The 18,686-nt window shown below is 32.4% G+C and overlaps 1 protein-coding gene across 1 annotated transcript; it reads left to right on the forward strand.

The window, feature by feature from the left end:
• Positions 1-82: 82 nt before the first annotated feature.
• On the forward strand, positions 83-17,112 carry LOC145094198 (putative carotenoid cleavage dioxygenase 4, chloroplastic). Its single transcript, XM_079032521.1, has 3 exons — positions 83-191; positions 14,986-16,458; positions 16,546-17,112. Exons 2-3 carry the CDS (start codon positions 14,996-14,998, stop codon positions 16,934-16,936), a joined length of 1,854 nt encoding a protein of 617 aa, XP_078888647.1. The 5' UTR covers positions 83-191; positions 14,986-14,995; the 3' UTR covers positions 16,937-17,112.
• The last annotated feature ends 1,574 nt before the right edge of the window (positions 17,113-18,686 follow it).

The following is an 18,686-nucleotide window of genomic DNA, read 5'->3' on the forward strand; positions in this document are numbered from 1 at the left end:
GACAGCCATTTCCAATTTGATTTGCACCAACTAGCTAGGTGGCTATATATACCTACGCATTTTTTAAAGAGTGCAAACAGCAGCTTCTGTTGGCTTATGATTATGAAGCTCCATAAATAAAATACCCTCCCTCTCATCGGCAGCAGTCTTCATATCTATATTTCCTGCAGCCTAAAGAGTCAAATATATAGGTAATATATACTTCTTTGTGGTTTGCGTTGGATTTTGTTGTTGCTTTGTATCTTGCAACTAAGTGCCGTAATACTGCTAGCCAAGTAGTTTTCACTTTCTTTCTAGTTATATTATATATTAACTCTGTGTTGATGAAACATCTAAAAGTTATAACAACACAACTCATGCTGAATGATGACTTAGAAATGTAGAGAGTTGTTTCTATAAAGATAACAAAATAAGAAACTGAAACACTTGCTAAACAATGCATATGTATTATGTAATCATCTTGCTAATCGAAAAATCGGAAAAATCGAACCGTAGAACCGAAAAACCGTACTATTTTAGGTTAATTGAATAGCTTTTTTTTTCCTGGTTTGGTTAAGTAACAATTCATGTTCTTTGTCACGGATGTTTACAAACAACCAATTTTTTTATGCAGGATGTTTATGTTTAAACTTTAGTATTTATATTTGATTAATCTAATTAAAAATTAAAGTGCCTATTCTATTTTCGAGTATCTTTTCCAAATCCATAATTATCATTTTTAATTGTAATATTATTGGACTAGTTGTTTTGTGAGACCCATATAATACATAGATTAATTTAAAAAAAAATTAAATATAAATGTCAAAATATTTGAAACTTTGAATTTACAAAAAAAAAAAATAATGAATTATTATAGTTGAAATGATTTTTATTTTTTAATTTTAAACAAATAATTTAAATAAATAAACATAAGAAACTAATGAGTTTTAATTTGAGAATTTTGAAATTAAAAAGTAAGTTTATTAATAGAATTGATATCCATTTATTATTATATTTATTGCAATTATTACATTAAATATTATGTTTAATTTAATAAAATAGAAAAACTCATAAAATAATATATGAAAAAAATTAATTTAAAACAACTACAAAATAATATTTGACAAATTAAATAAAAATATGACATGTGACAAAAAAAACCTTTATTTGTTAGAGCAAATTAAAATATGATTGTAATATTATTGTTGTTATTAATATTTTTTCAAAAAAAAAGAAAAGAACCAAATTAACTTTAATAATATCATCTACCAAATTTCAATAATGTACATTAGAGTAACAATTACTTTTTGTTTCTTGCCCATTTCTCAACAATCACATCATTCATCACACTTTTCATCTTTAGGATCATATAAATTTATATCATCTTTAATAAATAAATAATCTTTTGTCACATGTCACACTCTCATTGATTTGGTCACATATCATTTTGTGGTTATTTTCAATTAATTTTTTTCCATATGACATTTTGTGTTTTTTTTTTTCATTTTATTAATGTCAACATAATATTCAAATGTAATAATTACAATAAATGTAATAATAAATACATATCAATTTCATTAATTGACTTCTTTCTAATTTCAAATTTTCTAAATTAAAGTTCCATTAGTTTCCTTTGTTTATTTATCTAAATTACTTGTTTAATTTAAAAGAAAAACAAACAATTTAATTTTAATAACTCAATATTTTTGTATTTTTTTTTTCTTATGAATTCAAACTTTTCAGATGTTTAGAATTTCATATATATATATTTTTTTTAAAATGAACCCAAGTAATACATGGGTCTTACACCTAGTAAATTTATAAAATGACGACATAAATACATGATATACTTCACTCGTTTTAGTTAATAACTATGTGAATCTGTGAATTTACGCGCAGTATGTGATAACGTGAAAATATAATTAAATAAATAAAATGGTAACTTTTAATAAATTGTGATTTGATATTTACAAATAAAAAAACAAAGTTAATTATTAGCAAATCAAATGTATAATTAAGTTATTAATTTTATTTAGTATTATAATTTTAAATTATTACTTATGTCTACTATTAATCGATGATTTTATATATTATTTTAAGTTGTGTAAATTGTATATCAAAAATATGTAGATAGATATTTTTAACAAATTATGATTTAATATTTATTTATAAAAAAACAAATAGTATGAAAAATACTACTACTTTTAATGTTTTTATAGACTAATTTAAGTTGTGTAATTATATATAAAAAAATACGTTGTTTTATGTATAACGCATAACAAATCATATAAAAAGTATTACAACTTTTAATAACATAAAAACATTATAACATATACTATACATTTGTATCAATTTGTTTATTAGATGCCTATAAATCATGCAAAAAAAATATTGAAATCAACGTACATTTTATATATAGAAACATTATTATCCTAAGAAAAATTTATATTGTAATAATCTCTGATGCCATAAAACTTATTTTTCAACTCGTTATATTTAAATCAAAAATCTCTTTAAACACATGAAATTTTTTTATGAGCAAAACATAGTCATATACTATAGCTACAATGTGAATAAGTGAGGAAAATAAAAAGTCATTATCAGTTAATAACAATAAGTTAAAAAAACTCTTGAGTTGTAATAATTAACTAGTAAAAACCCCATACTACGTTGCAGGTTTGAAATAGTTTATTGTGACATGAAACTGTAACATGCAAGTTTTATGATCAATGATTTGTTTTTTTGCTAATGATTGGTTGTTTTGCAAAATCTTGGGGCAAAAATCCAAAAAAGAAAATTTTATTATTTTAGGGACTAAAATTGTCAAAATAGAAAAAGAAATGTGAGCAAAAATTAAGGTAAAAAACGGAAAAGGCAGATGAGTCAGCAACATAGTCGAAAGTTGAGAAATATTGGGGCAAAAAGGCAAAAAAGAAAATTTTATTATTTTAGAGACTGAAGTTGTCAAAATAGGAAAATAAATGTGGCAACCATACAGATAACAACATTGATATATGAGCCTTCAGCCTGGACCGCCTTGTTTGGCCTATAATTTTAAATTATTACTTATGTCTACTATTAATCGATGATTTTATATATTATTTTAAGTTGTGTAAATTGTATATCAAAAATATGTAGATAGATATTTTTAACAAATTATGATTTAATATTTATTTATAAAAAAAACAAATAGTATGAAAAATACTACTACTTTTAATGTTTTTATAGACTAATTTAAGTTGTGTAATTATATATAAAAAAATACGTTGTTTTATGTATAACGCATAACAAATCATATAAAAAGTATTACAACTTTTAATAACATAAAAACATTATAACATATACTATACATTTGTATCAATTTGTTTATTAGATGCCTATAAATCATGCAAAAAAAATATTGAAATCAACGTACATTTTATATATAGAAACACTATTATCCTAAGAAAAATTTATATTGTAATAATCTCTGATGCCATAAAACTTATTTTTCAACTCGTTATATTTAAATCAAAAATCTCTTTAAACACATGAAATTTTTTTATGAGCAAAACATAGTCATATACTATAGCTACAATGTGAATAAGTGAGGAAAATAAAAAGTCATTATCAGTTAATAACAATAAGTTAAAAAAACTCTTGAGTTGTAGTAATTAACTAGTAAAAACCCCATACTACGTTGCAGGTTTGAAATAGTTTATTGTGACATGAAACTGTAACATGCAAGTTTTATGATCAATGATTTGTTTTTTTGCTAATGATTGGTTGTTTTGCAAAATCTTGGGGCAAAAATCCAAAAAAGAAAATTTTATTATTTTAGGGACTAAAATTGTCAAAATAGAAAAAGAAATGTGAGCAAAAATTAAGGTAAAAAACGGAAAAGGCAGATGAGTCAGCAACATAGTCGAAAGTTGAGAAATATTGGGGCAAAAAGGAAAAAAAGAAAATTTTATTATTTTAGAGACTGAAGTTGTCAAAATAGGAAAATAAATGTGGCAACCATACAGATAACAACATTGATATATGAGCCTTCAGCCTGGACCGCCTTGTTTGGCCTACATCCTATCTGGACTGCTCTTCGAGCCTTCGGTCTGACTGGACCACCTTGCAGGGCCTATAGCCTATCCAGACCGCTCTTTGGGCCTTCGGCCTAACTGGACCACCTTGTCGGGCCTACAACCTATCTGGACTGCCTTATGTATCTTGGCCTCAACCCAACAAACCATAACATGTTGACATATACCATAACAAATAATAACCAATAAGTACATGTAATCATACCGATATACCAATCTAACACATAACCAGGGAATACAGGTAATTATATGGATCTAACAGTCTGTCATATACCAGCATAGCATCATCCAATATACTAGGATACATAATCCATTAGGGCGATATTGGTGCCTTCGACCCACAAGTATAGTGAGGAAAACTCACCTAATAGTCTAAAATGTAGCTAAACAGATCACAACTCCAACGGTTGACTCTAAAGATCACATATACAACAATTAGTAACCTAATCTCAATCTACTGCTCAAAATACCCAAAATACCCATAGGTCAAACTTTGTTAAAATAGCGATCAAAGTAAGGGTCAAAAAGTCAAAAGTCCCACCTAGGCTGACTATGTCTTGCATACTCCTCTCTACGCCCAACGTCGAGGGTGCCTCTCAAATTATGGGAGCTAAACCTAGTATGCGCAACGTATCTCCAGGTACCCCCCAACATACAAGCACTAAATCCCTATTTCATCATTAAGTCCTTATTTTATTAAGCCAAAGCAATAAACTTCCTATCCAGGTTAAAAAGGATGTCTTAATGGATAAAGTCTCCGACTTTATCCATTTGCATGCATACAAGATGATATAAACTCAAAACCTTGGTCCAAAAGTCATCCAAAGCTCAAAATCACTTGCATGGCTTAATAAGAGTGTCCAAGCTCTCATTTTTATGAATCTACGAGCTCAAAACTATAGAAAACTACAATTCAAGGACCTGGAGTAGCTCATACTCCACAAGAACAAAACTATGAGACCAAAAATGTACACAAACACTAGACTAGAAAGATCTAAGCAAACAACTCATCAAGTTCCAAGCTTTATACCTTCAAATGATGCCTGAGGTGAGATACTTCTGGATCTAGGTTGCCTTGAGCTTCCAAGATGATTTCACTATCTTCTCCTTCCTTTAAGAACACAAAAATACACACTCTCAAGCTAAAAAATGCTCATACAATGGATTAGGGTTTGTAAGGGTTGATTTGGGAGATGTAGGCTAGTAAGGGAAAAGGTCTTAAGGATATAATGATGTTTAAATATGATTCAAACCCTAAAAATTAAAGTTTGGACCCCAGCCACGTATGTCCGATATACGCTTGATTACGCTCAATGTCTTAACACAACACGTGTTTTTCACTAAGTGAGCTATAGGACCAATTTTGCAACAAATTTAATACTAGGGGGTGAAAATGGAAAATACCTGGCATTTGGGTGTTACATTATAGTGGAAACAGTATTGTAAAAATTGGTCTAGGCGACCGTGTAGGCTTTAGGCAACCTCTTATTGCCTATGATTAATTCTAGTATGTCAAACTAGTCAGAATCGGTCCTTAGTGGTCTAACACGATCAAAAAGTCAAACAATCAAAATTTTCAAAAAAGTCCCCGATTAGTCAAATTTATGAAAATCGGTGAAATAATTATAATGAATGATGACTAAAATTGTGAAAAAGATCATACATTAGTCTAAAATGTATGATATATAACGATTTAAATAGTCAGACTAATGAATATATCAAAACTTTATGGTTATTTACTTATTTTGTTAGGATACGGGTAATATTTATTTATTTTTAAATAAATTCTATTATAATTAAGGGTCTCCGACTAGGCGCCGTTTAATCCTCGCCTAGACCGATTAGTCCCTTAACCCCATACGACCATCCGACCACCACTTAACGAATTTTACAACCTTAAGTGGAAGTTTAAAATGTATATTGTGCAAGGAAATTAGCCTCTATTATTCTCTCTCTCTCTCTCTCTATGTGCATGTGTGTGTGTATATATATATATATATATATATATATATATATATATATATATATATATATATATATATATATATATATATAGGTTCAGGTTCATTTGAAACCATTCTAATTTTGTGAGACCGTGAGACCAAATCTAAAAATAATTTTAAAATGCAAAATAAATGGAAAAATCCAAAAATTCTTTTTTTAAATGTTATTTTCGGAACTTGAATTAACTAAAAAAAAATAAAAAAAATCCCGTTTTTTTGAAAAATACGTGAAATATTCTAATAGAATATTACACTGTACATATTCTAAAAAATAATTTTAAAATACAAAATAAATGGAAAAATCTAAAAATTCTTTTTTTAAATATTATTTTCGGAACTTTAATTAACTAAAAATAAAAATAAAAATAATCCTGTTTTTTTTTTGAAAATACGTGAAATATTTTAATACAATATTACACTGTACATATTCTAAAAAATAATTTTAAAATGCAAAATAAATGGAAAAATCCAAAAATTCTTTTTTTAAATATTATTTTCGGAACTTGAATTAACCAAAAAAAAATAAAAAATAAAAAAATGCGTCTCACGGTCTCACAAAATATAGGTGGTCTCAAATGAATCTAACCTCTCTCTCTCTCTCTCTCTCTCTATATATATATATATATATATATATATATATATATATATATATATATATATATATATATATATATATATATATATATATATATGTTGGAAAAGCTTAAACCTAACTTTTTCACTTTAGTCTCTTATAAAGATTTCTCAAATACTTATATTGGATTTTTTTTTTCCGAAGAGTTCAATTTCTATAATGAATCTAGAGGGGAGAATGAATTACAATAGAAGAAAAATAGAAATATAGCTGGATTTTGAATCTAAAAGACCTAATTAATGATATTTTTATATTTCTATTTTTTTTATTTTTTTAGAAACAACAATATATATAAAAAAACCCAATGCTTAACAAGTGACTAGGCAAAGACAAAGAAGAACAAAATAGTTTTTAGTTTATTACATGGGGGAAAGGGGGGAGGAATTCCAATCTATCCAATTACCGACTCGACCATTGCGCCTGCATTTGAGCCACAAATATGCCAACGCTTTGATGTTTTGAATGCCTCTACAAATTCTAGTAGATGCACCTCGAAACAATCTGTCATTCCTGATCCTCCAAAGATTCCAAAACAGACTGTAGCAAATACAAAGCAGTTTAATGCGTTTTTTAGGGCAACGATCCCATGAGGCTGCAAAATGAAGTAGTTCACCAACATTATTGAATTATTCTTTGTTTAATTCACACCATTTGAAAATCTTGTTCATTATAAGTTTTGCGTATGAGCATCTCATCAAAATATGATCAGCACACTCAACTTCACCAATACAAGTTCCACATAGTGTCGAGTCGATATCCATGCCACGAGATTGTAATGCTATAGCAGATGGAATGCGTCCTTATGCAGCCCTCCAGACAAAGCAGAGCACCTTTATTGGGATAACCTTGCACCAACTGATCAATGGAAGACTGGAAGAGTGCAGTGCAACTTTGTCTAGTCTCCTTTTGATTGCTTCCACTGTGAAACTTCCTTCTGGCGGTAACAAGCATGTCCATTTATCATGACCAGGTTGTAGTTGACACGAAGCAATCTCCTGTTTTAACCTTTCTAATTCTGCGGATAATCCTCCTAATAATGGACAAGATTTCCATTCCCAAAAGTTACCGGTATTTACAATACGAGAGGAAACAGAGCATAATTTATGTAATTCTAAATCATAATGTGAAGGATATTTCGTTTTTAGTTTCTCGTTATTCATCTAAGTGTCCTGCCAGAACATGGTATTTTCGCCTGATTTGATCTCCTGTCTAAAAATGTCGTTGAGATTAAGTCCAACTCTCTGAATATTTTTCATGGTCCCTGTAATATTTTTCCACACCCCAGTAATAGTTTTCTTTGAGAGATAATCATAGGGTTTATTAGAAAGACAGTGAATACCTGTTATAACCTGACTCCAAAGTGATGTTGGTTCATTTTTCAAACGCCACCACCATTTGACAATGAGTCCAACGTTAAGTGCATGTATTGATCCTACACCTAATCCACCATATTCCTTTGGTGTCGTTACTTTTTCCCATGATACCCAGTGAATCTTGTTTTTCCTTTCTGTGCCCCCCCCCCCCCCCAAAAAAAAGGAATTTCCTACGAATTTTTTCAAGTGCATCAATCACTGTCATTGGGGCTTTGAATATCGAAAGGTAGTATGTTGGAAGATTGCCTAGAACTTATTTGATTAGTGTTAATTTGCCCCCAAATGACAAAGTTTTTGATTTCCATGACGAGAGCTTAGAATGAAACTTATCGATAATTGGTTTCCAATTTTTTACCAAGTTCATATTTTCCCCAACCGGAACTCCGAGGTAAGTGAATGGTAGGGAGCCGGCTTTGCATCCAAGGATGTTGGCCCAATTTGAGGTTTCAACATTTGAAGCCCCAATACCAAAGACTTTGAATTTGAAGAAATTGACTTTGAGCCCTGAAGATGCATGAAAACATCGCAGGATACGAGCCAAGTTTTTAAGATTGGATCGGGACCACTCTCCGATGAACAACGCATCATCGGCATAGAATAAATGAGAGATCAATGGTCCATTTTCAGGGATTTTAATTCCTTTGAAAATTCCTTTTTCAATCGCCGCTTTGAGAGCTACGTTCAGACCTTCCATTGCGATGATAAAGAGGAATGGAGAAAGAGGGTCGCCCTGTCGTACCCCCTTGCTTATGTCAAATTCTTTGGTGTGTGAACCATTGACAATCACAGAAGCTCGAGATGATGATAAGAACCCACAAATCCATGATCTCCATTTATTCCCAAATCCCATTTAAATAAGCACTGAATCTAGAAATCCCCAGTTTAATGAGTCAAATGCTTTATCGAAGTCAACTTTGAAAAATAATATTTTTTTCGTACGATTTGCCCAAGATCAGATCCCGTTGACAATTAATGGTCCATCAAGAATGCTTCGTCCTTCCACATAAGCTGATTGAACCTCTCCGATGACCCCACCAATAACGCTCTTTAATCTCCTGGATAAGATCTTGGTGCTGATTTTGTATAAACACCCAATAAGACTAATTGGACGATAGTCAGAAAGGGTAAGTGGATCCTTAATTTTTGATGCTAACGTGATGAATGAGGAGTTACTGCCTAGAGATAAGATGCCGTGATCCTCAAAATGTCGAACAAATCTTATTATATCTTTAGAGATTGTATCCCAATATTTCTTTATGAACTTGAATGTGAATCCATCTGGTCCTGGAGCCTTGTCATTGCCACTTGCCCAAACTGCATTTTTAACTTCTTCTCGCGAGATTGGTGATTCAAGTCTGATGGCATCCATCATGGAAATCGATTTGAAGTGAGGACTGATTAGTTTTGGACGTGTCGGCCATTCTTCTTTGAACTTGCCTTGGAAGAATTTATATGCTTCATTTTTTTATTTCATTGACGTCTGACGTCCACCTTCCGTTTGGGTCAACTCCTTCTGAGTCGTGATCAGTTGAATCCCAACATCCATCAATGTTAATGCTAGAGTGGTTCATCATTTGTGTTTCCTGTAGTCCCATGAAGTTTATTTTGTGAGTAACTTTCAATCTACGCACCCATTGAGTTTTGACATCCACCCCCAGGCCTCTTGTATTTAAGGATAAGCAATTCATTGATCACAAGTTTGTCCACCCGACTCACCAACAATTTGTGCCATGATTCCATTATCATCGTCAAAATGGAAACCTAACTCTCTTCCAATTGCCACAGTTTGTTGAAATTCGCACGAGTTAGATGGTAAACTACTTTCTAACTCCGATTGGGTAGTTAAATTAACTGTTGGATTTGCATTAAGATCAATTTGACGGTTTGGTTGTGTATTAGGAAAGGGAATGGGTAAATTAGGTAATAGAATAAGTTGAGTAAGATGCGGTGATGAACGAGTATTAGTTTTAATTCTCTTGCGTTTCCTGGGTTTTGATCCACTAGTGTTTGATTCACTACCAGATACCGAGTCACCAATATGGGCTGCTGGGGATGAAAATTGAATTGGTATTGTATTAGGGAAAGGCCCGAAACAGCCACTAGACATAAGGTCTTGGATGGGCTCAAATATATTAGTGCCAGGCGATGTAGATCCCCCAATTGGCTCTCCAAATGTTGAATAATTAGGTTCAGCCGCAAGGGTGTTCCCATTGTTAGTTACGTTATTAACTTTGACCGCCTCTTCCGTCGATTTACCGTTTGCGTTCTTCAAATTCATTGCATCGGGAAGGGAATCGCTCCCATTAATTGCACAGTCACGATTTTCTTTCGTGAACGGCAACGCTTCAGTTTCCTGGTCGGTGCCTACTCCGTCAGTTGCCAGAGAAGAAGACTCGGCACCATCGTTGCCTTGGTGTTTCGTGGTGGTTTCCGCTATAATTTCACCTTCCTCTGGTTCGTTTGCGTCATCTTGCATGTATGTGTCGGAGATCCCGTCCTCGTCGTCTTCATTTTCTGTCTCCTCTTCATCTTCCGATTCCTCCACCACTTTGTCGAATGGGACCGGATGGAAAGGAGACCAGTCATCGGTGTATTCTACAACACCCACCGTAAAGGATATGCCGTCTGCCATGATGTTAACCGTCTCATTTATCCATCTCTTTTCGGTCGTTAATACACCCACTTTTCCCATTGAGAAGTCGCGTCTGGTGATGATATGACTGAATGGATTGATCACTCTACCAAATCGTTGAGCAATCAGATTGAAATTTTCTTCTTCCCACAATTGAATAGGTAGTCCTAGTATTTTTAACCAAGCAGTTCTTTCGTAGGGAAGTTCATACTGATCCGCTCTTGATAATTTTTTGAATCAATCTTTCCATCTAGTGTTATCCTCCAGAAATTGAGTTGCATCAATTGAGTGGTTGAACTTTAGGGTAATCCTAAGACCACCAAGGTACTTTGTATTTTCGTTCATAAGTAGAGAAGCCGGGAGGTTAGCAATATGGTCAAGGCTGAAGGCTTCACCAATTAGGACTGTTTCCATGCAAAACAGTCTTTCTTATCTAACTTTAAACAATACACATCCAATGCATTGACTCCAAAACCTTGCATTTTTACTATCTCCTACCTATTTTTAATGGTTAAAAAAGAATAATGCAATTATCATTTAACTTTCGGCTATAAGCTAATATACACACCCATACTCCACCACCAAACCCTAATATAGGATGACTCAAATGAAAATGAATAAAAAAAGGTTAAGAATGCAAGAATCACTAATATGTGACATTTTATTTTATGGAAAAAAATCCGATTACATGAAAATCAATGTTTTTTTATTCTATATAAAAAATTGTCATATCGATACAAATTTTTTATAGAAAAATTGACTTTTTTATTTTTTATTTTTTTAATTTTAGCTCTCATATATGTTTTATTCATATATTAGTAAAACGTGTATCAAAATATTATGAAAAACTCATTATTTATTCACATGTGAATAAACTATAAATATACATGGTTTATTTATATATGAATAAAGAAGATTTTAACATAAATGCAAACGAAAATTCTGACTTTTTGTAACTTTTCCAAAAAGAACTTTTGGGGTTTGAAAAGCTAAGTCAAACACCCCTTTAGTTATCTTTTTTACTTGATAATATATAAAGATAAAAAACTATTTGTCAAATGATATTTGGAGGATTTTGGTGGACGTGACCCACCTGATGCATGAATGTAGAAATATATATTTAATTGTACCGGTTTATATGATTGCATCCATTTGAGATATAAGGGCATCTCCAACTTACCCCCAAACTCTATTTATTTTTTCATTTTTTTCTTCATTCTTCTCCAACCCTACCCCATTTTCACTTCCATTTTTGGAGATATGAATAGTATTTCCCCATATATGGGGGCATACTATTCATCTCTCCAAAAATGAAGGTGAAGTTTGATTGTCAATTTTAGTCCCTCTTTTTTTTTATTTTATACATTTCTAGTTTATTTTATCTACTAATTATAATTTAAATGCAATATTTAATATTTATAATATCATGTTATATACTAATTTATATTAATTAATCATAAATATAGAGTTTAATTAGTAGAGGGATGTATTTGATAATATATATAAATTATACAAATGGAATATTCTAGTAATATACTTTTTTGGGGTAAAAAATGGGGTAGAAAATGGAATAGGGTTGGAGATGAAACACTATTTACTCCATTTTTTATTCCATTTTTGGGGGAAAAAATAAAGATGGATTGGAGATGGTCTAAGACCCGGTGGGTGCCATAAGACCGCATTTTTGCCACGATGTCAAGGAGGAGCACCGTCCTCATACCACGGTTTCCAATGTAGTTTAAAGGCATAGGGTAGAATTTGGCTGCACCTTTCTCGTACTTTTTTTTTCCAAAGCATTGAACGGCTAACTTTTTATTAAATTCATTAGGTGTGAGACATGTGTACTACACGAGTTTATTTAAAAAAAGTTATATATGAAAATATAAATATTAAGTAATTTTTTAAAGAAAATGTTAAATATCAAGATGTAAACATTAAGTATTTTTAAAGTAAAATTTTAAAATAAATGCAAACAAAATGATGATTAAATAAATAATTCAATTTATACTAATAAAACAAACTACGGAGAAATAATTATATTTTGGCCATATTTGTTGTTTAACCACATTTTTTTAGTTTTATCAATGAAATACAACAAAGTTTGATTATTTTTCCTATATAAACTATTTTGGTCTAAAATGAAAATAAACTTTGAAAGAAAATGCCAACTATGAATTATGTACATTGAAGGAAACATATTAAAATTTGATAATATAAAGAAACAAGTTAATGACACATTAATTACTTTTTATAACCTAAAAATTAAAATAGTTAATTAAGAAAATTGAAAATTATCACAAAACGACAAGTGGAAATGAATTTATAAGAATTAACCACAAAATTACATGTGACAAAATGCATGAGAATGTGACAAGTGACAAAAATTATTTTTATTTATTATAGTAGATTTATTTTACCTATAAATAAATCCTTACAACTCTTAATTCACCACAATTTCATCCAACTGTTCTATCTTTCAAATTCTCTTTTTGTCAAAGCTTTCTACATATCTTCTTCCAACAACCCAAACAATCAAAAAACACCCAATATAAAACCACAATCCTAAGACTTTTGTATGATCAACTGATTTATCCGCCCGCAGTTTATTACTATGGTGGTCTGCTACCGTATTATTTGCATCAATTCCTACAACAATACTCACAACCACAATCGCAAACACAAACACAACCTCAAAATGAACCCAAGTTTAATCCGTTTGACTTTTTGTCTCAACCTAAATCAAGAGACTCAAGCACCCACTTCTGATTCCGAACTCGAAATCGTTCGAGAAATGCAACTCGCTAAAGTACCAACTAAAAGAACAAAGAAGGCGGCAACCAAAAAATGGGAACCCGATTACCCGAAGAAGTTATGGCATTGGCACAAGCATGAATCGATATTTCTGAAGACGTAAAAACATGAAAAGACAAAAACATGACCATTTTTGGAGGCGAGTTACGAAAAGGTTCCACAAAAGATTGAACCTTCTAGAGTATCGTTTAAAAGACCAAGTGTATTCAAAATAGGGGAATACAAACAAGGAAATCATGTTGTTTAATGATTTGTATAGCAACGTCCAACGTCAATGGAAAAGTGGAGAAAATGATGAATTAATTTTGAAGAAAGCTCTAAACATGTATCAAAAAGAAAACAAGAAGGCTTTCAAGTCTATTGACTTTTGGAATCTTTGGAAAGATAATCAAAAATGGGAAAAGGGCAAAACATCCGAAAAACATATCGATAGTGGTTCAAAACGCTTAAGAACATTTGAATCTGACTACACTACATTTGATGTTCGTGTTGGTATCGACTTCAACGATGATGAACCCGTTCAAGTTACACCACCTTCTCGACCAATGGAATGGATAAAGCGAAATGCAAAGACATAGGCATAATGGTAAATTCAAATGATTTGAAAGAAATGATGGACAATGAAGGGTATAAAAGAAAAATGAACAAGATTCTGCAAATTGCCTACAAAAGAGAGCGTATGAAACAAAAAGACAGTGACATGAAAATACTAACGTTAGACACAACGAACATGAGCCGGGAGGAGCTTGAAATTGCTTTCGCAATGAAAGTTGTCGTCAAAAAACGTTATGCTAAATAGGCTTGAAAATTCTAGTTACTTTTAATCATTTGATTTTTTTTTTGAGTTTATAGGTTTAAGATTTCAATTTTTTTATTTTCAAAGTGTTTAGGATTTTTTTATTGTCATGTTATGTTTTTTTTTTAATTTTTTTTTTTTAATTTTGAAGTAATGAAATGTCATGTTTTGTTTTAATTAAAATTGAGGTTTTTATTTAAATTAAATGGGTAAAAAAAATATAGCACCAAGAAAACACATTTTTCTGGTAAAAATAACATGATAATGACATGGAGTAACAAAAAGTATAGTTTTTTTATGGTTGAACTCTTCACAACTTATTAAAGCCGATCGGTGTGGGCAACGCATACACCGGCGTTTTTAGATAAAAACAAAGAAACGGCGTTAAACGAAGGTAGTTACGGCAACGGGAAGCAACGGCAGGCATATAACGCCCAAAAATGGTGAAATGGGGCGGTGTTTGTGCGATGCCCAAAAAAGCCCACACCCTAATAGATATAACGCCCAAAAAATGGTGAAATGGGGCGGTGTTTATGTGATGTTTTTATTTGGACATCTATGGCACCACTCTCCCTGCTTAATTAATAGTTCCCAAACCGATGAATTATGATGGTAGGCACGTTCACAAAGAGTAATTTTTCTTAAAATTGAAAGTAACGATATCTATGTTTTACTTAGCAGGCAATGACTGATGATCGCAGGAATGGAAATATTGTCCCACTCGACACACATGACTTCGTTATTTCATACATACCCCTATTTCCATTCTCCCACCAAAATCGCAAAATCTCGACCAGCTTTCAAGGCATCAGTTCTTGGAAACAATGAAGAGGTGCATGTAATAAGAATAACCCCAAAAACACATAACCAACAAGAAATTTCTCCCATCGTGGAATCCAAAAGATCTTTGCAGGTAATTTGGGCTCGAGTTGATTCAAGAAAACCATCATCAGAGCTATCGTTACTCGAAAAGATATTTAAAAAAATTAATAGCTACATCATCAAATTCCTCGATAGTCCTCTTCATCTGTCAGTCGACCCGAGTTACACACTATCAGACAATTTTGCACCGGTTGATGAGCTGAGCCCCACCAAATGTGAGGTCATACATGGCTTCATTCCTCCTTGCCTCGATGGTGCCTACATTCGTAACGGACCTAACCCACAGTTCATCTCCGGTGGTCCACATCACTACCTTGACGGGGATGGGATGATGCACTGCATTAGGATCTCCGATGGTCAACCCACTTTCTGCAGCCGATACGTGAAGACCAACAAGTATATCTTTGAGCACCAAGCTAGATCCAACCTCGTCCCAAATGTTATTGGAGGCATGGAAAGTCTCGCCCCCTTTGTTGCTCGTGTTGCATTGTTTCTTGCACGAGTTGTTTCCGGAGATTATGATATTAGCAAAGGCTTTGGTGTAGCGAATACCAGTTTAGCCTTTTTTGGGGGTAACTTGTATGCCTTATGTGAGTCCGATCTACCCTATGCAATCAAAGTTGAAGAAGATGGCGATATAACAACCTTAGGTCGCCATGATTTTCATGGTAAGCTTTCCATGAACATGACGGCTCACCCAAAGACTGATCCAGAGACTAAAGAGACTTTCGCATTTCGTTATTGGGCAACACGTCCATATCTGACTTACTTTCGCATTGATGCATACGGAAATAAGCAACCTGAAGTCCCCATATTTTCCATGAAACACCCATCTTTAACTCATGACTTGGCTATCACCCAAAAGTATGCAGTCATCTTTGATATTCAACTTGGAGCAGATCCTATGAACTTGGTACGTGGACGTCGGCTACTAAGTGTAGACCCAAAAAAGGTTTCGAGAATCGGTATTCTTCAGCGATATGCAAAGGATGAATCCGACATGATGTGGTTTGAGGTGCCAGGATTGAATATATTTCATGTAGTAAATGCATGGGATGAGAGGGATAAAGATGGCCAAGATGTGGTGGTGTTGGTGGCACCAAATATGTTGTCGGTGGAACATTTCTTTGATCGAATGGATCTGATGCGAACATCCATGGAGAAAGTAACGATTAACTTGGGTACAGGGGTTGTTTCAAGGCACACTATGGCGACTGATTATAACTTGGAGTGTCCTGTAATCAATCCAGCCTATATTGCAAAAAGAAACAAGTAAGCAAAAAGCTTCAATTTGTGTTGATAATGAAATGTATTTTGTTCTAATCATCAGGCATTAAGAGAAATATTTCCATTATGCAGGTATGTCTATGCAGCAATTTTCGAGAAAACACCAATAAGTTCGAGGATGATTAGGACAATAGGGGTGGCAAAGCTTGACATTTTCGCATCAGAAGACAACACTGATCAACATAATAAGCACACTGTGGCAAGTCGGATATATGGAAATGACTGCTTCGGAGGTGAACCATTTTTCATTGCAAGAGACTCGGAGAATCCCAACTCAGAAGAGGATGATGGGTATGTGGTGTCTTATGTGCATGATGAAAACTCGGGTGAGTCAAGGTTCTTGGTAATGGATGCCCGGTCACCCACTCTAGAGGTTGTAGCGGCAGTGAAACTACCTCGACAAGTGCCGTACGGCTTACATGGGATATTCATTAAAGAAAACGATCTCATCAATGAAACATGACAACTTGACTTTATATGTTATGGTATGTGTACATGGTTGGATCAATAGTTTTCATATAGATCTTAGGAGAAGTCCTAACATATATTGTAGGGGAAAATTAATTATATTCAAGAAGAAAATGTTATTGAACTCCCTCTGGAATATGAAATATAATTATGCAGTCACTAACTATTCAAGATCTGTTTATTATATAATTCACCATTCCCATTTATATGTGAGTAACCGTAATTAACTATTATAACCACTTATTTCATTAGCTAATCTCTTCGACAGCCAAGGCAGCTCTGAAATTATTTTAGGTCCGACACCAAAAAAAACCCGTTAGATTATGGGTTACACATAGCTTACATGACTTTCATATATTTAAGAAAAATGTAAGATATAAGCAATGTATTACACATATCTTAATGATAAAAAAATTAAAGAAACGCAAAATATAGTTTTTGGAGTAAAGCAAAGACCAATCCACCAATTGCGGTACAGTAGAGTTGTAATTCGCTAATTATTCCAGATGCTCGCCAAATCTGAAAAAACTAGAGGTTATTTGTATTCCTCGGATGCCCCCGCCCACATCACCATTCAATATTTCTTGGCCCACTATCGGCCAAACCACTTGGGCTCTAGGCCTAATCTGAGTCGGATCGTTTAGCCATGCTTCATAATTGGAAAAACGAGCACCGTGAAAATACATGTCACTCAGCCAAAGAAAGATGATAGAGAGTTGACCGAAATGCACACTAAATACTTTTCGATATAGTTAAAAAAAGAAAAACTGAAAGAGGCATAATTAAAAAAATGAAACTGAAAAAAGTATAAAAACGTGCAAAAACTTTATACGATAAAATAAAAATGACAAAAGAAGTGAATAATCATTATTTTCACACTCAACCATTTGTAAAAATCACAATATTTTTTTTCTTAGGTTTTTATAAGTCACCCTTATGATTTGGAGAACCTAAATGTATGATGATTGTTATGAAGCTCGTATACAAAAGCTAAAATATTTTTTTTTTTATTTTTTATTTTATTTTTTTAGATTGTGATTGAGAGAACATAAATGGTATAATGATTTTTTTCTGACCTCCAAATTTTAAGTGTAATATGTTCATGGAAAACCCTTGTCACAAGCAAAAAAAAACATAATTCAAACGGTGTTCGTATGAAAAAGTACTTATGAAGGTTTCAAGTTTGCAAAATGATCAAAAATATCGCAGGTAGGGATGAGCATACGACCCGTGGGACCGGACCGGACCGGAAAAAAACCGGGACTGGATCCAGACCGAACTGGATTATCATATTAATGGGCCGATTTTCGGGTTTGGTTTTTTATCAATAATCGGGTTTCGGGTTTGGACTGTACCGTACCCGAATTAAAGGATTTAACCCGGACCAAATCGGAAAACCAAAATTATTTTTTTTTGATCGACAAACAGTAAGCGAGAATTATCAAAATAAAAAAAAAATGTTGTCCGATTGAATTGATTCGGCCTCTCCTGTGGATCACTTTATAGAGTCAATTTTTTTTGTTTCGGCCTCTTCTCTTGATCGTATTATGGTGTCGATTTTTTTTTCTCGAAAAACCAAAAGTTATTTCCTACTACATTTTTTTAATAAAAATAGTGCAGTTTTTTTTTAAATAATGCAGTATTTTTTAATAAAAATAATGTTGTTAAGTGTAATTTTTTTTATAAAAATAGTGCAATTTTTTTATATAATAATAGTGATGTTAAGTGCAATTTTTTTATATATA

Source organism: Lactuca serriola, chromosome 1 (assembly GCF_051521515.1).
Source record: "Lactuca serriola cultivar US96UC23 chromosome 1, Lser_US96UC23_V15, whole genome shotgun sequence".
NCBI lineage: Eukaryota > Viridiplantae > Streptophyta > Magnoliopsida > Asterales > Asteraceae > Lactuca > Lactuca serriola.